This window comes from Dendrobates tinctorius, unplaced genomic scaffold (assembly GCF_039654945.1).
Source record: "Dendrobates tinctorius isolate UK_male_01 unplaced genomic scaffold, ASM3965494v1 ptg000022l, whole genome shotgun sequence".
In the NCBI taxonomy this organism is placed as follows: domain Eukaryota; kingdom Metazoa; phylum Chordata; class Amphibia; order Anura; family Dendrobatidae; genus Dendrobates; species Dendrobates tinctorius.
This window is the reverse complement of record NW_027361690.1, coordinates 40,800,752-40,828,541: the sequence shown is the minus strand read 5'-3', so window position 1 is coordinate 40,828,541 and position 27,790 is coordinate 40,800,752. Positions and strand designations below refer to the sequence as shown.

At 40.9% G+C, this 27,790-nt stretch overlaps 1 protein-coding gene across 2 annotated transcripts in view; it reads right to left on the bottom strand.

Annotated features, from left to right (window-relative positions):
* Positions 1–6,063: 6,063 nt before the first annotated feature.
* The window catches only part of FURIN (furin, paired basic amino acid cleaving enzyme), a 334,609-nt gene continuing 312,882 nt past the window's right edge, over positions 6,064–27,790 (bottom strand). Inside the window, exon 16 of one of the 2 annotated variants that reach the window (XM_073568621.1) lies at positions 6,064–6,381. In XM_073568621.1, the coding sequence (XP_073424722.1) occupies positions 6,278–6,381 (104 nt within the window). In that variant the 3' untranslated portion in view covers positions 6,064–6,277. Of the gene's footprint in view, positions 6,382–10,615; positions 10,762–27,790 lie in introns of those variants that run through there. The other variant, XM_073568624.1, reaches the window with a different exon arrangement.

The following is a 27,790-nucleotide window of genomic DNA, read 5'->3' as shown; positions in this document are numbered from 1 at the left end:
ATTTATAGCAAAATTTTCTAGTATTGCCAAGCCATTGACTGATTTGACTAAGAAGGGTGCTGATGTGTTAAATTGGTCTCCGGAGGCTGTTTCTTCCTTTCAGGAGCTGAAGCGAAGATTTACCTCCGCCCCGGTTTTGCGGCAACCTGATGTCTCACTTCCATTCCAGGTAGAGGTGGATGCTTCTGAGATTGGTGCAGGAGCGGTTTTGTCCCAAAAGGATCCTGTAACATCTAAAATGAATCCCTGAGCTTTCTTTTCCCGAAAGTTCTCTCCATCTGAACGTAACTATGATGTGGGGAATAGGGAACTGTTGGCCATGAAATGGGCATTTGAGGAGTGGAGACATTGGTTGGAGGGAGCTAAGCATCAAGTCGTGGTCCTCACTGACCACAAGAATTTGATTTACCTAGTCGGCTAAGCGCTTGAACCCTAGACAGGCTAGGTGGGCCTTGTTTTTTTACACGTTTTGATTTTGTGGTTTCTTTTCTTCCTGGAACAAAGAATGTCAAGGCAGATGCCCTCTCTAGGAGCTTCTTTGCTGATTCTCCTGTGGTGACCAAGCCTGCTACCATCTTAGGCGAAGGGGTAGTTCTTTCTGCCATCTCGCCCGATTTGAGACGTGCTCTGGAAGAGTTCCAGGAGGACAAACCTGAGCGTTGTCCCAGTGGAAAGTTGTATGTTCCTGACCAGTGGAAGAAGAGAGTGATGTCTGAAGTTCATTGCTCTGCTTTGGCTGGTCATCCAGGTATTTTTGGTACTAGAGATCTGGTGAGTCGGTTTTTTTGGTGGCCCTCCTTGTCTCGTGATGTCAGGAATTTTGTGCAGTCCTGTGGGACTTGCTCCCGGTCTAAATCGTGTTCTCGCTCTAGTGGGTTGTTGATGCCTTTGCCTGTCCCCAAGAGGCCATGGACTCATATTTCAATGGATTTCATCTCTGATATGCCTGTCTCTCAGAGGATGACTGTTATTTGGGTGATTTGTGATAGGTTCTCTAAGATGGTTCATCTTGTACCACTCCCTAAGTTGCAGTCTTCATCTGAGTTAGTGCCCCTGTTTTTACAACAGGTGGTTCGTTTGCACGGGATTCCTGAGAACATTGTATCTGACAGAGGAGTCCAGTTTGTGTCTAGATTTTGGAGAACTTTCTGTTCCAGGCTGGGAATTCAGTTGTCCTTCTCCTCTGCTTTTCACCCTCAGACCAATGGGCAGACAGAGAGAACAAACCAGACCTTGGAGTCATATTTGAGATGTTTTATTTCTGCTGATCAGGATGATTGGGTTTCATTTTTGCCCTTGGCCGAATTTGCTTTAAATAATAGAGCTAGTTCTGCCACTTTGATGTCACCTTTTTTTTGTAACTTTGGGTTTCATCCTCGATTTTCTTCAGGGCAGGTGGAGCCCTCTGCCTGCCCAGGTGTTGACACTGTGGTGGAGAGAATGCACCAGATCTGGGACCAAGTGGTGGATAAGTTATCTCTCTCCCAGGAAAAGGCCCAACGGTTTTCCAACCGACATAGGACCATTGGTCCCCAGTTTAAGGTTGGTGATTTGGTGTGGTTATCATCAAAAAATATTGCTATGAAGGTGACTTCTCCTAAGTTTAAGCCTAGATTTATTGGACCTTACAAGATTGTGGAGATGATTAATCCGGTCTCTTTTCGTTTGACTCTTCCTGTCACATTTAAAATCCATAATGTGTTCCATAAATCTTTGTTGAAGAGGTTTGTTGAACCTGTTGTTCCGGGGATGGCACCTCCAGACCCTGTATTGGTTGAAGGTAACATGGAATATGAGGTAGAGAAAGTACTGGATTCCCGTCTAGCTAGACGGAGACTCCAGTATTTGGTTAAGTGGAAGGGTTATGGTCAGGAGGATAATTCCTGGGTCTCTGCCTCTGATATTCATGCCAAAAGATTGGTGCGTGCCTTTCATCGGGCTCACCCTGATGGCGTAGTTGAGGGTTCGGTGACCCCTCCTCAAGGGGGAGGTACTGTTGTGAGTTCATTTTCCCCTTCATTACTGAGGCCCGAGGAACTCCCTCTTCTGGTAAAGAAAGGTAGTGAGCCTTATTATCAAACACCTGAGGCTGATGATGATGACTGGCTGAGTGGAGTTACTGACTGGATATAAGGCTGCCGACGCCCTTCTGCCCTGCGGGTGATTTCTCTGTGGGATCCATGGAGACCAGTCTGAATTCCTGCTCCTCTAAAGCTAAGTTTGCTGCTTGGCCTTTTGCTTTGGTGCTTTGACTTTGTTTTGCTTTGTTTTTCTGGATTTCTGCCATTCCCTGCTGGGGTGTGCTGAATTCATTTAGCTCTGTCTCCTGAAAATACCTGAGTGCTGATTTAGTTTTTGAAGCCTAGCTGCTTCAGGGCCTTTTTCATATCAGCTTGTTGGCTTATGTCTTTGATAGGGTTTTGGCAGATTGCAGACAGCAGCCTTCCTGTCCTTTCCTATCTAGGTAGTTTTGGGCCCCGTCTTTGCTCAGTCTATCTTTCTGTCTGTGTTAGTATTTTCATCTTGCTTCACCGTCATTATATGTTGGGGGCTGCCTATTGCTTTGGGGTCTGCTCTGGGGCAGTTTAGATTTCCCCTTTCTTTCTTTAGGCCTATGTAATTCTCCGGCTGTGATCGAGGGGTCTAAGGGCATCGTAGGAACCCCCCACGGCTACTGCTAGTTGTGTTGATAGGTTCAGGGGTCTGAAATCTGATAGTTGCCAACTTCTTTGGTTTTCTGGACTTAGCTTGTATTTCTGCTTTTGCCTCCTACGGTGACTCATTCATAACATCTTACTGTGAGATTTGACCACAGATTAGAGAAGATTACTGGACATCCCTAATCTCTTTATGATTAGACTGTAGTCCATTATATGGAGTAACCAAAACAAAGAACCCCTTTAAGTCAAGCTGGTCCTAAATTTCCCGAGCATGCTCGGATGATCTCCAAGTATTTGGATGTCCTCAGAGATTTAGTTTCTGTCGCTGTAGCTGCATAATTTGCGGCTGCTAGACAGCCTGGATACATGTGGGGATTTCCTAACAAACAGGCATTCCTCACATGTATTCAGCCTGTCCAGCAACCACAAATCATGCAGCTACGGCGACAGAAACTAAATCTCTGAGCACATCCAAATACGCGGAGATCACACCGAAGCATGCTTGGGAAATCTCGAGTAATGAGTATAGTTGCTCATCACTAACTAGAACCTATAATTGCTGGAGAACTAGCGGACATTTGTGATAAATTAGATTTCCTAAGTGCCCTGTTCACCTATATTTTGTCAGTATTGGTCCCCATACATTTTAGTTACTTAGACTAAAAGTAAAACTTGACCAAAAATCCCACCTCATCCCAAATCTCACCACAGTCTTCATCCCAACCCTAACCGATCTCTTCAACTCATCACTAACAACTGGTGTTTTTCCCTCATGCTCTAAGCATGCCTTGATCACACCCATATTCAAAACGCCCTCCCTTGACCCATCTTCTATGTCTAGCTATCACCATATCACTTCTCCCTTATGCCTCAAAACTACTGGAACAGCAAGTCTATCTTGAACTATCCTCCCATCTTGCCTCCTTCTCCAACATTGACAGGTTACAATCTGGCTTCCAACTGCATCATTCAACCGAAACTGCCCTAACTAAAGACACCAATGACCTACTAACTGCCAAAGTCAAGCAACATTACTCTCCTCCTCCTCATGGACCAGTCATCTGCATTCACATAGTGGATCATTCCCTCTTACTACAGATTCTCTTATCTCTTGGTATCACAAACTTGGCCCTATCTTGGCTCTCTTCATACCTAACAGACTGGCCATTCCATGTCTCCCTCTCGCACACCACCTACTCATCTCGCCCCCTATCTGGTGGTGTCCTCTGAGATTCAGTTCTAGGTTCCCTACTCTTCTCAATCTACACTTTCAGCCTGGAACAGTTCATAGAGTCCCACTACTTTAAATATCATCTCCCCCAACAGACCTATCCATCAAAGTCAACAAAGTCAATGGCTGCTCAATCTCCCCATAACCGCATGCTCGGTGCCTCAAGGTAACTCTTTACTCTGCTCTCTAATTCAAACCACATATCCAAGCCCTTTCCACCTCCTTCCAATTCAAAAATAACTCCAACATCCTCCACTGTGGATCACTTTTAACAATCACATACCCATCAAATCTATCCTAAACTTTGTTGCCCAACTAATCCACCAGTCCCCCTGCTATTCCCCGTCCTCTCCTCTCTGCCAATCCCTTCACTGGTTCCCCATTGTCCAGAGACTCCAGTTCAAAACCCTAACCACATATATAAAGGTTATGTTGGTGCGCTGCCAATGACATTAGTGAGGATGCGGTAATTCAAATAAGTACATTTTATTTAGGTTCATAATTACAAACCGATTTCGGCTCCAGACCAGAGCTTTCATCAGCTCAGTCAGAACCTGTCTATTATTGTTTATGGTCCATGTTACTGCTGTAAAGCATATGTCTTATCGCTGTTAACAGAAGCTCAGATAACATAGATATTATTTAAACACAGAAAGTACAATTAAAAAATATATAAATTAGATTATGAAAAAAAATCACAAAAAAGAATATGTATTACTATCTGGATTAAGTGAACACTATTCTTTGGTATCTAAGAGTTTTCCTTATACTGCAACATATACCGAATATACTCGTGTATAAGCCGAGATTTTCAGCCCATTTTTTTGGGCTGAAAGTCCCCCTCTCGGCTTATGCACAAGTCATATACTCTTGGAGCGGGGGTGTCAGAGACCATACTCACCCCCTCCTGGCATGTCTCTGCAGCTCCTGCTTCTCCCTCGATCGTCTACTTCCTGCGTTCAGCGGTCACGTGGTACCGCTCATTAAACTCATGAATATGCGCATATTTATGAGTTTAATGAGCGGTACCACATGACCGCTGAATGCAGGAAGCAGACGACCCATGGAGAAGAAGGGGCTGCAGAGAAGACCGTGCGCCAGGAGGGGGTGAGTATGACGGGGGCAGAGCAATATTCACCTGTCCTTGTTCCATCGCCGTGCGATGCTGTGCCTCTGGGTCCTCCTGCTGTGTGCGCGCCCTCTGATGAATGAACATCACTGCAGAGACCCGGGAGACACAGTGGTGGACGGCAATGGAACAGGGGCCGGTAAATATCGCCGGTGCCGGGGGCTCAGGACACCGGCACCTGGCCCCCAGCGATGGAGAGGTATGTCATTTTTTTTTTTAATTGCAGCAGCAGCAAATAAGGAGTATTTATGGAGCATCTTATGGGGCAGCATTAACCCTTGTGCAGCAGCATATGGGGGGTATTTATGGAGCATCTTATGGGGCAGCATTAACCCTTGTGCAGCAGCATATGGGGGGTATTTATGGAGCATCTTATGGGGCAGCATTAACCCTTGTGCAGCAGCATGTGGGGGTATTTATGGAGCATCTTATGGGGCAGCATTAACCCTTGTGCAGCAGCATGTGGGGGTATTTATGGAGCATCTTATGGGGCAGCATTAACCCTTGTGCATCAGCATATGGGGGTATTTATGGAGCATCTTATGGAGCAGCATATGGGGGGGTATTTATGGAGCATATTACGGGGCAGCATTAACCCTTGAGCAGCAGCATATTATGGGGGGCATTTATGGAGCATCTTATGGGGCAGCATTAACCCTTGTGCAGCAGCATATGGGGGGTATTTATGGAGCATCTTATGGGGCAGCATTAACCCTTGTGCAGCACTATATGGGGGTATTTATGGAGCATCTTATGGGGCAGCATTAGTCCTTGTGCAGCAGCATATGGGGGGTATTTATGGAGCATCTTCTTGGGCCAGCATTAACCTTTGTGCAGCAGCATATGGGGGGGTTATCTATGGAGCATCTTCTTGGACCACCATTAACCCTAGGCTTATATGCGAGTCAATAATTTTTCCCAATTTTTTGTGGCAAAATGGGGGGGGGGGGGGTCGGCTTATACACAGTGTATACGGTATTTAATGCATAAAACTTTCAGTACTTTAACACATTATTATTTTTGCAAACAAATATGCAGAAAAATTTGTTATACCAATTTCCTGATATTTATTTATAGGAAACTTAGCAACAATTCAAATAACTAAAACATGACTAAACCCTATTATAAACAGTTACAGAAATTGCAGTACAAAATTTGGTCCTCATTCAATAACTACTCTTTTTCGCTTGCCTCTTGAACTCTTGCATGGGATCATCTCTTACAATTGTCCAACAGTAATTGGCAAGCATTGATGAATTACATTTTCCATCCTTGAGATCTTTTCTCCATAGCTGCAATATCTTGGTGAAATCTCTCACCGTGCTCATCATTCACTTCTCTGCAATTTGTTGAAAAAAAGTCTAGAAGAGAATATAAAAAATTAATGTTTAAAGACATGTTACAGCCAAGATTATTTTAGGTTTTGAGATTTTCCACAAACTCTTCATTGTTATCTTCTTTTGAGTTTCACAAAAATTAGTTACCACTAATGCAAATGCTACCTGTGAAAGATGTGAGAGGATTTAATGGCTGATTACAATCCTCCTTCAGCATGTGTAGCTGTAACAGGACACCCGTCTCAGCAGATGGTCCAGCACCACCAACTAGTATCAAGGGGTCTGGCTTACCTAGACAACTGAACCAATCAGCCAGCCTCCTTCAAGCACATCACAGACACACAGAGAAAGAAAGGAAACATCTGAGTGGTGTGCAACTCTACATTAGATTGCTATACACTAAGGAAACAGGAAAGATGTATATCTTTGTACCATGTTAGCCAGTATATAGAAAAATATTCAGAATTAAGAGTCCTCAGTGGTTGATACCTTTTAATGGCTGACTGAAAAGATGGTAACAAATTGCAAGCTTTCGAGACTACTCAGGTCTCATCAGGCATTGACTAATAAAGAATGTGAAGAATCACATATTTATGCATAATACAGCACAGAAAAAATGCAATAGATAAGACAAGTGACGTGAAGCAGAATTATCATTATTGGAGAGGGATAGATATAAATATTGGAACAGTTCATAAATAAGGAGTCTGGATGTTTTATGGTCCTCTGATTGCAGTCTGGTTCTGTGTTGTGATGCCCCCACAAGATCTTAGGAGCAAATTACTTAATTGATGTAAAAAGACATAAATCCATGCGACACATTCATTCCTGCATTGAGAGTGTCAAAGTTCGTCATGAATTTGTACTCACAGACTCTTCTCTCTCTCTGAGATGTGAAGTTACCTTTCAATACCAGTACCACTACCAATACCACTAAGGAAACAGGGATTCAAGACAAGAATATACAAAGTGGAGTGGAGGCCATAGCTGAGATCAAAATGGGTCTTTGTGGTGTCCCTTTTCATGACCCTTGGGAAAATTTCTCACCTTGTTTTTAACAATATAATTTCTCTGAAGGGAGAGTAACAGAGAATAATATAGAGGTTGAGACTGACTAGGGCTGGGTCACCTCTCTCCAGAAGCCTCACAGATGCCAAAAAGGCTGACCTTTATGGTTCGCACAAACTTGGAAGCAGAATCTATTACATACTTCGAGTCAAACACAGTGCAATCATGATTTTCTTCCAAATTTTGTCATGGTTCTCTCTGTCATTTTGTTTGTGCTGCAGTTACTTTTTTATCAAGTGGCATCTGCTTCTGTTTCCAAAATATATAAATGGAGGCAATAAGTCCTGTTGCTACTAAGCATGGAATCTGTAAAAAGCATTTGCACACAAAATACAAACATATGACCTAAGAAGATTCAACAAAGCAAAGCTTAAGAAAAATCAATCGACAGTTGTAAGTTGTCAGGTCGTAAAGTCATAGTGCTACCAAATACAGAACTAGATAGATTGTACTCTTTATGATAAGCTATCACTGCACACTGATTTAGTCTATTTCTAGTGGAGTAGTCACACCACGACTGCCACTAGGAATTTTGGGGCCCATTACTGGCAACATTTTCGGGGCCCCCTTGAGACTCCGTCCAGGCTCCACCCAAGCCCCACCTTCACCCCTCGAACTGTCCACAGTCCCACCGCTCTCTAGGAAAAATTCCACTTCTCATCAATCACACATTAACAGTTCCAATCACCAGATCAAACATGTAGCCAGCAGCTTTTGTTTTGGCCAAAAGATTTTTTTCAGCCGCCACCCCGACAAGGTAGACTCTTTTGGCCGGGCCCTACTCTACTCTAACCTATTAAATATTTGTTAAAATATCCAATACAATTTAGGTATATTTTTATTTATTTTTCAATTTTTAAAATGACCAATAATATCACATACAGGGGACAAATACCACCGCACCATGATCAGACACCATATTACCACATAGTGACCTTTAATACCACATATGAGGTACAAATACTGTCACACCATGTCCAGACCACATATTCCCACCACAGTGACTGAATAATATCACATACAAGGGACAAATACCGCTGCACCATGTCCAGATCACATAGTACCACCACATGGTGACCAAATAATAGCACATACAAGGAACAAATACCACTGCACCATGTCCAGATCACATAGTACCACCACATGGTGACCAAGTAATAGCACATACAAGGGACAAATACCACCACACCATGGCCGGACAACATATTACCACCACATAGTGACTGAATACTACAATACTCATCAGTAATAAAAAAAACACAGTGCTAATATCACCATAAGTGCCATTATACACAGTAGATCTGTACTTAGTATGCAGTGTCAGTGCACAGGTAATACAGTGCTCACTGGTGACATTATACACAGGAGCTCTGTATATAGCGTATAGTGTAAAGGTAATACAGTGATCACTGGTGACATTGTACACAGGACCGCTGTATATAGTATACAGTGTATAGTGTCAGTGTACATGTATCATACGGACTCACCAGTGACCTCTCTAGGTGAAGTCCTTCATCTTCACTTTTTATCTTCATCCAGCACAGACCGCCATCACTTGTTCCAGCCAGGGCTCGTCTCTGGAGGAAATAACACAGTTATCTACAGTATTGCTTTGCAGAACACATTACTTATTTTTTCAAAATTCTAAACTACATCAGATGAAGAAAAAAAAGGCGACAGTGTCACTCTGCACAGTACTAGGATGGCATCCCCAATTTAAAACAGTATCCTCAAAAAATGAAATAAATACATTACTGCAGTAATAATATCCCTTAATTAGCCCCTATAGTAATAACATACCCCATCCTGGCCCCCGTGTGTCTCATTCCTGGCTCCAGCCATATGTTCTCCCAACCTGGCCCATATGTTCTCCCATCCATCCATCATGAGCATCCATTCTGCCCCATGTGATTTCTCATCCTGCCCCATATGATCTCCCCATCCTGCCCCATCTGTCCCATGATCGTGCCCCATTCATCCCATGATCCTGCCCCATCTGTCCCATGATCCTGCCCCATCTGTCTCCATCATATCCATCCTGCCCCATGACCCTGCCCCATGTGTCTCCATCCTGCTCCATATTCCTGCCCCATCTGTCTCCATCCTGCCCCTGTGTCTCTATCCTGCCCCTTTGGTGCTGCTCAGAAATTGATGTTCACATGAACGGAAGATCACATACAGTGAGGTGTCAGATTTCTCTAATGTGCAGTTTATTAATCATTATTCAGTTTTAATTTGTTCAGTTGTTTTGCATAATAAAAAGAGATAAATATTTGCATTATCGGTCCCAACAAGATTAAGTTCCCACAATAAATTTTTGAATCTGCATAAATTTTGCTTCACCAAAAACGCATCCGGCAAAGTGGATGGGATTTATTGAAATCTCCTGCCCACTGTAGTTTTCTTTATTTGGCTTAAACTGACTGGCTTAAACTGACTGGCCTTTTTCAAATCTGAAACATATCAATGTCTTTTGCGATAAAGCTGAATTTTATGTGCAGATTTTCCCCTTGGACTTATATTAGTTGCAGAAAAAACACAGGTAAAAAGTGCATATGAGTTTTTTATGCAATTTTGTGGGGGAAAACGTACTAAAAGTGCATGTAAACTGCACATGACTGTATCAATAATGTTTTGCCAAAGACAAATGCCAGCGAGTAGCAAAGACAAAGCAGCTTTATTTAAAGGAAATCTGTCAGCAGGTTTTAGTCAGAACACCATGAGGTAGGGGCTGAGACACTAATTTCAGTGATTTGTCACTTACTAGGCTGTGTGCTGTAGCTTCAATACTATTAGTGTTTTATCAGCAGGAGATTATCTCTTATGGGTTAAGGTCACATGTGCATCCTGGTGATACCCTGCCCCCAGTACTGATTAGCAGTTTGCTGTCAATATACAATGTACATACAAAGCTGCTAATCAGTGGCATGGGCAGGGATAGCTTTTGAGCACTGCTACATCTACAGCAGAGAAACCCTAATTTAGCGCAACTGGTGCACCCAGTAATCTAAGTGATACATTGCTGGAATCAAGGTCTCTTTCCCTGCATTATGCTGCTCTCAGATGAGGTAGCAAAAACCTGGTGACAGATTCCCTTTAAAACAAGACATACCAAAAACAGACAAAAAATACAATAAAAATGCAATGAAAAAAATTGAAGTAACCCAACTTACCCATTAGGTGCAAAAATACTGCAGCATCAAAAACTCACAAAATCCTCAATGTGGGAATGTAGCCTAACGGGATTTTTCTCATAGAAAATGTCATTAATTGTCATTCATTCATTCAGTTGCAATGCCCTATTCCATTTAGTAAAACAATGGAAACTTGAAGTCACTGATGAAAATGGAAAGAAATAGTTATATGTAATGATTTCTATTTTAACCTGTGAAAATAAAGTTGAAAATGTGGTATGTTGTTCTGAGTTTTCTCTTAGCATAATTATTTATTCTAGTCTTCAACATCTCCACTGTAAGATTTCAACTAACAGAAGGCGCACAGAGTAACATATCGCCATCTGCTGGAAAAATAGCAAACTGCAACTCACTAAATAAAATATATACCAATTACACAAAAAATACAGCAATGACGGAATGCGTAAAGGTAATTTGCATTATGAGTTTGAAAACACATGGGTTAGAAGAACTAAAATTGTCCAATATAGGAAGTGCAAACTTAGACAACCCAGCCTGAAACATCCAATTTTATCACAGTGGATCATGCTGGAGGATACACTTGGTGAATCTTTCCACACTTTTGTCCAACATTATACTTACTGGATAGCTTCTTTAAAACACTTTTCCACATCTAAAGTGTGGCACAATTTGCTGCAAGTTGTCACATTTGATGGGAACCTGTCACTAGATTCATGTTGGATGAACTGCACGATTGTAGCCAGGTATGTTTTACGCCAAAACGCAGTGTAGATTCAGAGAACACATAGTATCAACAGAGTGTAAGAGAAAACATAATTGGAAATGCGGGAACCATGGTGGAAAATTGAGCAAGCCTCCCAACCGTCCCGGATCCAGCAGGACAGTCCCGATTTTCACAGTCTGTCCCGCTGTCCCAGCCGGGAGTTTACTTTTCCCACACTGCACTGATAAGCCGCCACGCTCTCCCATGCACCAACCCCATCCATTCCTCACCCTCCCAGAGAGACCTACCACAGCCCTTCACTGCTAATAAATCCCATCAATGATGTCGCTAGGCTGTTCTGTGTGAACAGGACCTGTGATGAGGTCACAGGTGGGGAGAAGTCAGGCGTCACATGATCAGGGGTCTTAGTGTATGAAGGACTCTGCTGTGCTGGTTGTCATGGTGCTGGATGAGGGGAAGTTTATGTGTGGGGTCAGAAGGGGTTTACTGGGTGGGTGTAGCAGAGCTGTGTGTGTACAAGGTGTATGGAGTAGAATGTGTGTGTACAAGGTGTACGGAGTGGAGCCATGTGTGCAGAAGGTATATGGAGCAGAGCCATGTGTGTACGAGGTGAATGGAGCAGAGCCACGTGTGTATGGGGTGTGCGGAGCGGAGCCGTGTGTGCACAAGGTGTACGGAGCTGAGCCGTTTGTGTACTTGGTGTATGGAGTGGAGCCGTGTGTGTACGAGGTGTACGGAACAGAGCCCTCTGTTTATGAAGTGTACAGAGCCATGTGTGTACGGGGTGTACAAAACAGAGCCCTGTGTATACAAAGTGTACGGAGCTGAGCCGTGTGTGTACGGGGTGTATGGAGTGGAGCCATGTGTGTACTGAGTGGAGCCGAGGGTGTGTGAGGTGTACGGAGCAAAGACGTGTGTGTACGAGGCATACAAAGCGGAACCATGTGTGTATGAGGTGTGCGGAGCTGTGCGTGTACAAGGTCTATGGTGGGGAGCATTCATACCTCCCAACCATCCCGGATCCAGCGCGACAGTCCCAATTTTGAGAGTCTGCCCTGCTGTCCCAGCCAGGAGCTTACTTTTCCCACGGACATAGAAACACACGGTGGAGCCCCGTGGATCACTTTAAAACTCAAACGTGACGTTCCACCGGAAGTGATGTGCTGGTAACTGACCGGAAATGAGGTTATTTCGGGAGAAGATTGTGACGAAACATGGAGGCACTTCAGGGATTGCTTCAGATTCATCACCATGTCCTCCTCCGACAGCGCACACAGCGGGATCGCCTTGGAATCGGAGATACCGGCCATGTGAGCGGATCTTGATATAACCTGCATTGGGAGGCTCAGGTGGGCACTACAATGGAAGCCGGGCTGCTATAGTATCTTTATAGAATCTTTTTTTTTCTTTCTCTCTCTGTTCTTTCTTTCCCTCTCTAATCTTTCATTTCTTTCTTTCTCTGCTCTCTTTCTTTTCCCTTTTCTTTCTTTGTTCTTTCTCTCTCTCTCTCTCTGTTCTTTCTCTCTCTGTTCTTTCTCTCTCTCTCTGTTCTTTCTCTCTCTCTGTTCTTTCTTTCTCTCTCTCTCTGTTCTTTCTTTCTCCCTCTCTCTGTTCTTTCTTTCTCCCTCTCTCTGTTCTTTCTTTCTCTCTCTCTCTGTTCTTTCTTTCTCTGTTTGTTCTCTCTCTGTTCTTTCTCTCTCCTTTCTTTTTTCTCTCTCTGCTCTTTCTTTTCCTCAGTACCAGTCAGTGTGCCCACAGTACCAGCCATTGTGCCCATAATGCTAGCCACTGCGCCCTCAGTACCAGTCAGTGTGATCAGCAGTGCTAAATGGGTGCAGGTGGGGCGTGGACATGGGTGTGACTAGTTGTGAAATGGGTGTGATCGGGGCATGGCCTAAAATTTGCCTTTGCGCGTGCAGCCTTTGTCCCTCTTTCCCTTCTTCAAAAGTTGGGAGGTATGGAGTTGAGTAGTCCAGTGAGGTCCCCTCCCGGCTGATTGACAGGTCTCTATCACATGTGTGCATATAAAGAGACCAGTCAATCATCAAGAGCAGTATGGACAGACACCAAATAGGGGCCGTATCAAACAAGTCACATTTCTCCCTACAGTCCCCAGCCAGCTTTTCAAACTATGTTTCATACCTGGCTGCATTCGTGTACCCAGGCATGGTGGTTGTCATCTATGATGTAAACCTGCAGTATTGCTCTAGTGCACATAGCACTAAGAGGTTTGTTTGGTGCATCTGGGCCAGGTTTTACGGCCAGCCACAGCGATGGACGGGTCTGGCTGCCCATATAGCCCACCTGTGGATGTAGTTCACATGTTAAGATTGAGTTCATTATTTGACACATGGTCTGTGTGTTATATCCAGACTGATCCGGTATACTGGATGTTATCCAACCTGTCTGACCAGGGCTGGCTCTCAAGAGACTTTGTCAATAATCGCTTTCTTTGCTTTGACTGCAATGAAAGACTGTTTATTTTTTCTTTTGTTACGCTCGTTTATGAAGCACCAATAAATCAGCATGAATATTTAAAAGGAGATGCTTCCCGTTTTGCCTCCCAATGCACTCAAGTGAATAGCAATCCCACAATTGGTGTTAGAAGTGCAGACCGCATTCCCAGTGAACACATGTGATTGCTACAGAGGTACTGCCCCAGTGAACACGTGATTGCTACAGAGGTACTGCATGTCCTGGTGAAGGGGACAATTAAGTCAGCAAGCGACATCAGACAAAATGGAGGACCTGATTGCAGCAGCTGGCAGATCAGGAATCAAGTAAGCTGCTTATTGGTGATGAGCAAACGCGCTTGCATAAAGTTTTATCCTGTTATCCGAGCATGCCCCGGTGTTATCCGAGTATCTTAGCCTAGCTCGGATGATATATTCGAGTCCCTGCGGCTGCACGTTTTGCGGTGGCAGACAGTCGCAAGACATGTGGAGATTGCCAAACAAACAGGCAATCCCTCCATGTGTTGCGGCTGTCTACCGCCACAAAACGTGCAGCCGCAGGGACTCGAATATATCATCCGAGCTAGGCTAAGATACTCGGATAACACCGGGGCATGCTCGGATAACACGTTATGCAATAGATCCAGGGGCAGACTAAGAGTAGTCAGTACCCAAGCACTTTAGAAGGCGTGGGCCTCCCAACATGCACCCGATGTATCATGTGACATGTCACAAGATCCCCACTATTAGACTATGTGATAGGTCACGTAAGTAACACACAGGTGCTCTGGGGCACATCTGTACACAGAAAACTACAGACAGACTGTGGCTGTTGTGGAGGTCGAACCAGTAGGCTGAAATTAATTCTGCTCAATATTAACATAATAAAAAACATAATCTATTTATATAATTTCCTTGTAATGTTTTCATTTCCTGTTCTGTCCAGATGTCAACGTATCCCAGAATTCCAGGCGGAGGAAGTTCACAGACCACCATATTGGGACACCCAAGTGATGGGTGTCTCAATATGGAAACTGCAGCTGGTACCAACCTATTGCGCAGTACCACCAGTGGAACACAGTCGCACCACACACACACACTCACACACTCATGCAGCCTCTTGTGCGGTACCACCTGTGGAACACCTTCGCACTGCGACTGTGCAAATTCTGCGCAGGTGCAGTGAGTCATTCGGCTGATCCTGGAGGCAGATGCGTGACGTATCTACAGGCAGAGGAAGCTGATCACATTAAAGGGGTTTTCCCAAAAACGAAAGTTCATTTTAAAAATTGTCTGTGTCTGACCGTGTACGGAGCATACCACATCTCCTGGGCAGGGGAGGAAGCAAAAGACAATCCTGACATTACAGCAGGGGATCACAGAGGATTCATTTTGGGAGATAAAATATTTAATTAACTGTTTTTAAAAAATATTTTACTTCACAAAATGTATCCTCTGCAATCTCCTGCTGTAATGTCAGTATTGTCTTTTGCTTCCTCCCCTGCCCAGGAGCTGTGGTATGTTCTGTACACGGTCAGACACAGGGGTGAGAGAGACAGAGCACAGGGGGGAGACAGCTCAAATGGGACAGCAAATGAGGGAGAACACAGCCAGGGGTGAACCTAGCCTCTCTGCCGCCTGAGGTGAACTGCACAACGGCGCCCCCCCTAGTAAATTTTTAAAATCGGTAGTAATTAATCTGGCTCATACAGATTCATGTCTATCCTGTAAAAATTTGTACAATAGTGGACATTTTAATTTAGAGAAACGATGTCTGAACACAAGGATATCAGCGCCATCACCTCACATACAAGAACCACACAGAAGAATCCAGAAGAGGGGTCTAAATTCTGCAGACGATGTGTATGACCTGTATACATAATACGCTACACTCTATATACCGCACATGATGTGTATGACCTGTATACACCATACACTACAGTTTATATACCACACACGATGTGTATGACCTGTATACACCATACGCTACACTCTATATACCGCACACGATGTGTATGACCTGTATACACCATACACTAGTCTATATACCGCACACGATGTGTATGACCTGTATACACCATACACTACAGTTTATATACCACACACGATGTGTATGACCTGTATACACCATACGCTACACTCTATATACCGCACACGATGTGTATGACCTGTATACACCATACACTACAGTATATATACCGCACACGATGTGTATGACCTGTATACACCATACACTACAGTATATATACCGCACACGATGTGTATGACCTGTATACACCATACACTAGTCTATATACCGCACATGATGTGTATGACCTGTATGCACCATACACTACAGTTTATATACCACACACGATGTGTATGGCCTGTATACACCATACGCTACACTCTATATACCGCACACGATGTGTATGACCTGTATACACCATACACTACAGTATATATACCGCACACGATGTGTATGACCTGTATACACCATACACTACAGTATATATACCGCACACGATGTGTATGACCTGTATATACCATACACTACAGTATATATACCGCACACGATGTGTATGACCTGTATACACCATACACTACAGTATATATACCGCACACGATGTGTATGACCTGTACACACCATACACTACAGTATATATACCGCACACGATGTGTATGACCTGTACACACCATACACTACAGTATATATACCGCACACGATGTGTATGACCTGTATACACCATACACTCCACTCTATATACCACACACGATGTGTATGACCTGTACACACCATACACTACAGTATATATACCGCACACGATGTGTATGACCTGTATACACCATACACTCCACTCTATATACCACACACGATGTGTATGACCTGTATACACATACACTACAGTTTATATACCACACACAATGTGTATGACCTGTATACACCATACGCTACAGTTTATATACCACACACGATGTGTATGACCTGTATACACCATACACTACAGTTTATATACCGCACACGATGTGTATGACCTGTATACACCATACGCTACACTCTATATACCGCACACGATGTGTATGACCTGTATACACCATACACTACAGTATATATACCGCACACGATGTGTATGACCTGTATACACCATACACTACAGTATATATACCGCACACGGTGTATGACCTGTATACACCATACACTACAGTATATATACCGCACACGGTGTATGACCTGTATACACCATACACTCCACTCTATATACCACACACGATGTGTATGACCTGTATACACCATACGCTACAGTTTATATACCACACACGATGTGTATGACCTGTATACACCATACACTACAGTTTATATACCACACACGATGTGTATGACCTGTATACACCATACGCTACACTCTATATACCGCACACGATGTGTATGACCTGTATACACCATACACTACAGTATATATACCGCACACGATGTGTATGACCTGTATACACCATACACTACAGTATATATACCGCACACGATGTGTATGACCTGTATACACCATACACTACAGTATATATACCGCACACGATGTGTATGACCTGTATACACCATACACTACAGTATATATACCGCACATGATGTGTATGACCTGTATACACCATACACTACAGAATATATACCGCACACGATGTGTATGACCTGTATACACCATACACTACAGTATATATACCGCACACGATGTGTATGACCTGTACACACCATACACTATAGTATATATACCGCACACGATGTGTATGACCTGTACACACCATACACTACAGAATATATACCGCACACGATGTGTATGACCTGTATACACCATACACTCCACTCTACATACCACACATGATGTGTATGACCTGTATACACCATACACTACAGTTTATATACCACACACAGTGTATGACCTGTATACACCATACGCTACAGTTTATATACCACACACGATGTGTATGACCTGTATACACCATACACTACAGTTTATATACCACACACACGATGTGTATGACCTGTATACACCATACGCTACACTCTATATACCGCACACGATGTGTATGACCTGTATACACCATACACTACAGTATATATACCGCACAGGATGTGTATGACCTGTATACACCATACACTACAGTATATATACCGCACATGATGTGTATGACCTGTATACACCATACACTACAGAATATATACCGCACACGATGTGTATGACCTGTATACACCATACACTACAGTATATATACCGCACACGATGTGTATGACCTGTACACACCATACACTATAGTATATATACCGCACACGATGTGTATGACCTGTACACACCATACACTACAGTATATATACCGCACACGATGTGTATGACCTGTATACACCATACACTCCACTCTACATACCACACATGATGTGTATGACCTGTATACACCATACACTACAGTTTATATACCACACACAGTGTATGACCTGTATACACCATACGCTACAGTTTATATACCACACACGATGTGTATGACCTGTATACACCATACACTACAGTTTATATACCACACACACGATGTGTATGACCTGTATACACCATACGCTACACTCTATATACCGCACACGATGTGTATGACCTGTATACACCATACACTACAGTATATATACCGCACAGGATGTGTATGACCTGTATACACCATACACTACAGTATATATACCGCACACGATGTGTATGACCTGTATACACCATACACTACAGTTTATATACCACACACAATATGTATGACCTGTACACACCATACACTACAGTTTATATACCACACACAATGTGTATGACCTGTATACACCATACGCTACAGTTTATATACCACACACGATGTGTATGACCTGTATACACCATACACTACAGTTTATATACCACACACACGATGTGTATGACCTGTATAAACCATACGCTACACTCTATATACCGCACACGATGTGTATGACCTGTATACACCATACACTACAGTATATATACCGCACACGATGTGTATGACCTGTACACACCATACACTACAGTATATATACCGCACAGGATGTGTATGACCTGTATACACCATACACTACAGTATATATACCACACATGATGTGTATGACCTGTATACACCATACACTACAGTTTATATACCACACACGATGTGTATGACCTGTATACACCATACGCTACACTCTATATACCGCACACGATGTGTATGACCTGTATACACCATACACTACAGTATATATACCGCACACGATGTGTATGACCTGTATACACTATACACTACAGTATATATACCGCACACGATGTGTATGACCTGTATACACCATACACTACAGTATATATACCGCACACGATGTGTATGACCTGTATACACTATACACTACAGTATATATACCGCACACGATGTGTATGACCTGTATACACCATACACTACAGTATTTATACCGCACACGATGTGTATGACCTGTACACACCATACACTACAGTTTATATACCACACACAATGTGTATGACCTGTATACACCATACGCTACAGTTTATATACCACACACGATGTGTATGACCTGTATACACCATACACTACAGTTTATATACCACACACGATGTGTATGACCTGTATACACCATACGCTACACTCTATATACCGCACACGATGTGTATGACCTGTATACACCATACACTACAGTATATATACCGCACACGATGTGTATGACCTGTATACACTATACACTACAGTATATATACCGCACACGATGTGTATGACCTGTATACACCATACACTACAGTATTTATACCGCACACGATGTGTATGACCTGTATACACCATACACTCCACTCTATATACCACACACGATGTGTATGACCTGTATACACCATACACTACAGTTTATATACCACACACAATGTGTATGACCTGTATACACCATACACTACAGTTTATATACCACACACGATGTGTATGACCTGTATACACAATACGCTACACTCTATATACCGCACACGATGTGTATGACCTGTATACACCATACACTACAGTATATTATACCGCACACGATGTGTATGACCTGTATACACCATACACTACAGTTTATATACCGCACACGATGTGTATGACCTGTATACACCATACACTACAGTCTATATACCGCACACGATGTGTATGACCTGTATACACCATACACTACAGTCTATATACCGCACACGATGTGTATGACCTGTATACACCATACACTACAGTCTATATACCGCACACGATGTGTATGACCTGTATACACCATACACTACAGTTTATATACCGCACACGATGTGTATGACCTGTATACACCATACACTACAGTATATATACCGCACACGATGTGTATGACCTGTATACACCATACACTACAGTTTATATACTGCACACGATGTGTATGACCTGTATACACCATACACTACAGTATATATACCGCACACGATGTGTATGACCTGTATACACATACACTACAGTATATATACCGCACACGATGTGTATGACCTGTATACACCATACACTACAGTATATATACCGCACACGATGTGTATGACCTGTATACACCATACACTACAGAATATATACCGCACACGATGTGTATGACCTGTATACACCATACACTACAGTATATATACCGCACACGATGTGTATGACCTGTACACACCATACACTACAGAATATATACCGCACACGATGTGTATGACCTGTACACACCATACACTACAGTATATATACCGCACACGATGTGTATGACCTGTACACACCATACACTACAGTATATATACCGCACACGATGTGTATGACCTGTATACACCATACACTCCACTCTATATACCACACACGATGTGTATGACCTGTATACACATACACTACAGTTTATATACCACACACAATGTGTATGACCTGTATACACCATACGCTACAGTTTATATACCACACACGATGTGTATGACCTGTATACACCATACACTACAGTTTATATACCACACACACGATGTGTATGACCTGTATACACCATACGCTACACTCTATATACCGCACACGATGTGTATGACCTGTATACACCATACACTACAGTATATATACCGCACAGGATGTGTATGACCTGTATACACCATACACTACAGTATATATACCGCACACGATGTGTATGACCTGTATACACCATACACTACAGTATATATACCGCACACGATGTGTATGACCTGTATACACCATACACTACAGTATATATACTGCACACGATGTGTATGACCTGTATACACCATACACTACAGTATATATACCGCACACGATGTGTATGACCTGTACACACCATACACTACAGTATATATACCGCACACGATGTGTATGACCTGTACACACCATACACTACAGTATATATACCGCACACGATGTGTATGACCTGTATACACCATACACTCCACTCTATATACCACACACGATGTGCATGACCTGTATACACCATACACTACAGTTTATATACCGCACACGATGTGTATGACCTGTATACACCATACACTACAGTATATATACCGCACACGATGTGTATGACCTGTATACACCATACACTACAGTTTATATACCGCACACGATGTGTATGACCTGTATACATGTTAAATATTAATAATCCGTTAATTTCTTATAAGACTCAGTTCTGTACATTGCTTTAGCTTACACGACATAGGCTATTTTTAAGCTTGGCTCATGGTAGAAAGACAGCTCCATATATGTAGAGACCACGTGCTTTAGGAGACGTATATAATTCATGGCTAACTGTAGAGGTCGCTCTTCTTCCCTCACCATCATGAGACACAGACGCAAGATGACATAACTCAACAGCTGGTATGTTACTTTATTACGAAGAAGCCGAACTGAGAGACAGACGCCATTTGCCATGTGAGATCCCGGAGAGAAAGAAGAATACATGCTGCTTTGCTATGAACAATGGACAATATCTCTTTCACTTATTTTTATTCACCTGTTTTTCTGTAATAACCTTTCTTTGATGGAAGAATCCAAATAAACCACTATATTTTTATCTGGTAACTAGTCCTGAGTATTTTACAGGATATGCATTATTTTACATTGGAGAGCCAGCCAGATCTGAATTTTTGTACTTTTTTGCGGATTTCCCTCAACTTGCCCACACGGGGGATTGGACTTTGCTAACGTCAAATCATATGTGCAAGTTATCGGGAATTCCACTACTTACAAGAATCACACAGAACCTAGAAGTAAGAATTGCCAGATAGATTGAGAAGTACTACAAGTGCCAAAGTGCCAGACGTGCTGAAACCAAGACAACAGGAACCCAGCGTTGTCCATCAAAGGAACAAGCTGAGACATTTCAAGGTAAGATAAAATGGATGTCATTAATTGTCTTGCTAAGCAGAGTAAATTGAAATTTAAGTCTGTAGACAATTCTAATTCAGAAGTTTTATGGTTAAGTTTATATGCCGAGTGTGAACTCGAGAATCAAAGGTTAGATTCTAAGTTTTTCAATAGAGAAAGAGAGATTAAAAAATATTCTACAGATGGTAGATATATTTCATAGATCTGTGTCAGAGAAATCTAAAAATGATTGTTGTGATGTTCTCGAGATTGGCTGTAAAGTTAGGGAGATTGATTGTAATCAAGTGTCTGTAGCAGCCATTGAAGGTGACCTTGCAGACGTGGAACAAGATGGAGAAGTAGGAGGAGACTTCAGAACTGACGTAGAGGATGTACAAGGGAAAGACGTACCACTAAAAATAGACGACTCACAGGCCCAAATCCGAAGGAAAACTTTGATAAAGATATGCCAAATAATTCCTGCTTATGACAACAAAATAGATGTTTGTAGAAACTCTGAGATTTTTGAAAGTTGTGCTGATAAATTTGATTTATCTAACGAGGAGAAGAATCAGTTGTTCAAAATGTGGATCCCTGTAAATTTTGCTAGGAGATTGTCTTTAAAGTTATCTGGTGAAACACATGAGAATTTAACTGATAAGGACAGATTAAAAATTCTCATTTTTTGTTCATCAAATGAAAATCATCCAGATATTGATATTCTTCAAAAATTAAGGATTGGTCGGAAGGAATGTATTTTTACGTTCATGTCCATATATGAACGTTTGTACAAAATGCTGAGTGAGAATGTCAAAACACCGTCCCTCATAAGGAGTTTTGTAAGCAAATTTTGGTTTTTAAATCCTGCATCTCGTGTTATTGCGTCACAAAAAGATTCTTTGTTTGAATGTGCGCAATCCCTTGATTTTGCCAGAAAACACGAGAATCGTGAGAGGAAAGTAAATTGTGCTAATTTTGGGAAGACAGGCAGAGTAAAATCTTATCAGAAGCCGGTATTAGCAAAACCTTCTAAAATGAGTTTTCTTCAAAATCAACAAATATATGAGGAACAAAGGAGATCACATGTTTGTTATAAGCCCTATGGAATGATGCAAAGGATCACCGAAAAGACACAAATTGAGTTAAGAAATGATGAGTTCTGATCTTCTTCCTGTAACAAAGATGGCCGAATTTAACAGACAGAAACAGGTGGTGAGTGACATCATGGCCTGTAAACTGAATACTCTGCTCCAAGAATCTATCAGCTTTAAAATGGCAAGAACCTTTCAGGATATTTTTTGCAGAGAAATAAGTATGGGTTTAGGAATTGGCTAGAAAAAGTAATTATATATATTGTGTAAAAGTGTTATACAATTAGTGAGTTATATGTAATTATTTTATAGAGTATAATCCTGTAGTTTTATGGTTTGTGGATATATACATATTCATACAGTATATATAGAGTGTTTGTAGAAGTAGAAATAGTAGAACTGTATTTTTTAATGAAAATTAAAATCTACATCAGTAATAATATATAGAATTATGAATATGATATTAACCTTATTTTTTATGTTTCCTTAGAATTTTCATTTCAAAGCAGGACTTAATCGAGAAAAATTCTCTTCCAAGGATTTATGCCTTTATTTACACAGGAAGTTGCAATAATTGCATGATTTTATATATCTAACCCTTAAAAGGAAATAACTAATTGCATTTAAAATATGTTCTGGGTGTGTGCTTTACTGCATGGTTTGAATGGCAACCACAGCAGGGGAATTTGAACCTTGTTCTAATAATACAAGTATACCAGACCAGTATACTATGTCCCTGTTCCTTAGGGAAAGAATTTTTAAGGGGGTCTCAACTTTTGCAAACCAATGGAATTTTTTTTTCCAGGCCTACATGTCAAGTATAGCTATACATATACATATATTTATGTCATGTGGGGAATATTCAAAGAAATATTAAGAGACTAAATTGAAATAGTTTACAATGCATTGATAATTAGGATAATTTGGGTTAAAATACGTGTATTCATCACACCTTCGTATGTGAGGTATTTGGTTTAAAGTTAATATGTGACACAGTCTGAGTGACAGTGACTGAGTGTATGAGCAGCTGCTGAGCGAGTAATGTGATACGTTTGTATGAGGCCTCAGGATTCTGAATGAGGAAAGAAAAAAAAACCCAAAAGCTTTTATCTTTAGGAGAAATATGCAGATCAGTTAAATTATTAGAATATTAGGATATATAATGAAATATTATCTATACAACATATATTTCTATATTTCTATAGTAATTATTATTTCTTGATTTAGTTAATTGTGGATAAGTGCAAAGTGCAATTGCACATCAAAATGGTTTATGCAAATTAATTTTTCCAAAGGATAATTTTATGATATTCAAATTATTTTTAATTCTTTACACATCTTCAGACAAATAATGGTATAAGCAAGTATAATATTTACATAATTTATACATTAATTATTTTTAATTTTGGTTTTGATAAATGAATTATTTCATAGAACAATATTTTTTGGTATTAAGGGGGAAAATATGTTTTTGATCCTGACTACATCATCACATTTGATTAATACTTCTTCTTCATACATTTTAATAGGAAAAAATATTAATAAGGTACAATGGTATAAGTATTGGGTATAATAACAAGTATTATAAGGATTCATTTCTTTACACTAAGAGGAATTACATGCAAAGTTGCATAATTTGAATATTTTGGTAACACAAGTTTATGACAATTATGAAATAATCCAGATCATGGAAATATTAAGGGTATATGTTACTGAAGACATAACTACTCTGCATCAACATAAAGGCCTTATTCTTATTTTTATTTTTATTCTTATTTTTCATTATTTTTAATTCTTTCACCAATATTTAGTAAAGTAATATCTATTGAGAATATTGCTTCATTAAATATAGCAATTATATGGTTCTTTTACTAAGGAAAATGTTTCACTTCTGAGTTATATGCAACAATTCTTTTATTCATTCATTCGCTCACTCATATATTCTTATTTTGGTTCATGGCTATACATTCCTACATATTATTAGTATAATAAATATATTCCGTATTAATAAAGATGAAAACATTGGTTACATAAAACACAGTGACACCTATGGGTTGAAAAAGGTAATTACACCTATGACATAAAAATGTTCTATCACATGAAAAAATATGGATAATAATGTATTATCACTTATTATTGGTTTATTATTTCAAATATTGAAATCCATATATGGTACAAATTCTGATAATAATTATATGGATATTACTGATTGCTATGGTACGCTGTGATATTATGGGATAGGGAAATTACCAGATTTGGTATAGACTAGGGAATGAAGACTTCAAGCAAGATACTGAAATTACGTTAATAAAGACTTTTCATATTAAAATTGATTCTTATCAGTTGCAAGAAGAAGAATGCCGCGATCCAGAAGTCCCAGAAGGTAACAAAGCTATGATTACTGAGTAACTGTGTTAATTACAAATGCAGTATCCACCACTGACAGTCACAAGTGCAGTATCCACCACCGACAGTCACAATTAAAGTGTCTAACCTGACAACCAGAGGACGATGATCCTATGATGCTGAGATGAACTGTGTTATCACGTTCTTACCAAGTTCCAGAGGTTTTCAATCACCTGTAATGCTTCGACGTAAGGCTGGTGAACAATAAGGTAATTGTCGGGAGGCTACAACCCTGACATATGTCCTGTGCATTAGGACAAGGACTGGTTATGGTGCTATGTTTAGCAAGGAAGAGTCATTTTAACCCTTGCTTTGCTGACCAAAGACGTCACACCTGTTCAAAGACCAGTACCGATGGAGGATTCCAAAATATCCAAGGCGAGCCAATATAAGCCCAAGTTTTTAAAGATGACACTGCACAGATATTAAAGCTGCATAGACTTTGTTTTCGTATTAACATTTGAAATTATGGACTTTGATTTGATACACAACACAATTTCTATATGCTATAGAAAAACTGTGTTTTTAAAAGAACCAAGAAGAAGACAGAAGACATCAAAATGAAGACCAGATGACATCAGATGATGACTGGACCTGAGATGCTTCAATTTAGACTTAGGGAAGTATAATTATACATATTTTATATGAATATTGTTCACGGCTTACCATAACATGAATTCACATCAATTATGTCATTGAGTACTTATAACGGTAATCTGATATTATTATTATTATTATTGATATTAAATTATTTTGTCAAAGAAGAAGGAAAGAAGAAAAAGATCTTGTTATATTTGAGGGTTCCAATTAATGTCTGTCTCCCTCAAAAGGGGAATTGTTAAATATTAATAATCCGTTAATTTCTTATAAGACTCAGTTCTGTACATTGCTTTAGCTTACACGACATAGGCTATTTTTAAGCTTGGCTCATGGTAGAAAGACAGCTCCATATATGTAGAGACCACGTGCTTTAGGAGACGTATATAATTCATGGCTAACTGTAGAGGTCGCTCTTCTTCCCTCACCATCATGAGACACAGACGCAAGATGACATAACTCAACAGCTGGTATGTTACTTTATTACGAAGAAGCCGAACTGAGAGACAGACGCCATTTGCCATGTGAGATCCCGGAGAGAAAGAAGAATACATGCTGCTTTGCTATGAACAATGGACAATATCTCTTTCACTTATTTTTATTCACCTGTTTTTCTGTAATAACCTTTCTTTGATGGAAGAATCCAAATAAACCACTATATTTTTATCTGGTAACTAGTCCTGAGTATTTTACAGGATATGCATTATTTTACAATACACCATACACTACAGTATATATACCGCACACGATGTGTATGACCTGTATACACCATACACTACAGTCTATATACCGCACATGATGTGAAAATAGTTAATTTTCATTAAGCTGGGGCTATATGTCGACTTTGGCCATGAAACAGCGGCTTCTATGATGCAGGTGAATGGGGTCGCATTGTGACCCGCTAGGTATCGCCACAAAGAATCAGAACCAGTTGGATTTTTTTTTAAACTTGATTGTCACAGTTGCAATACCTTGTGGGTCATAATGAAACCCCGTCAATGGAGCAGCAGCAGCCTAGAGCAATTTTTGGCCGTTTGTGTCACAGTCAATGTCACCTTCTTTGATGTAATGGACGTGAAAGGCATATAAATGCTATTCAAAACAATGTACATATTTTATATGACATTTTCTTAGTAAATATTAATATAAAACTGATTAGCTGTGGTGCGGGGGGGGGAACCAACTTTAGGACCCCCTTAAATCCCCAAATAGTCACTCTACATTAAGGCTATGTGCCCACGTAGCGTTTTCCCATGCAGAATATTCCTGAGCGGAAACGCACACCCTCCTCCCAGGAAAACGCATGTGTTTTATGAGGCGCTTTTGTAAGCGCTTTTGAAGCGTTTTCCTATGCGTTTTTGCTATACAATTGAATGTATGCGGAAACGTGTGCGTTTCCGCAAAATTATTGAACATGCTGCGTTTTTTTCCGCTTAGCATTTCCGCAGCGGAAAAAACGCACCATTAGCACAACATGTGCGTTTTCCATTATATTACATTGGATGCTTTTCTTAAGCGTTTCCGCAGCAGAAACGCTTTTCTAAAAGCGCTGCGGAAACACTTAAAAAACACAACGTGGGCACACAGCCTAAAAGA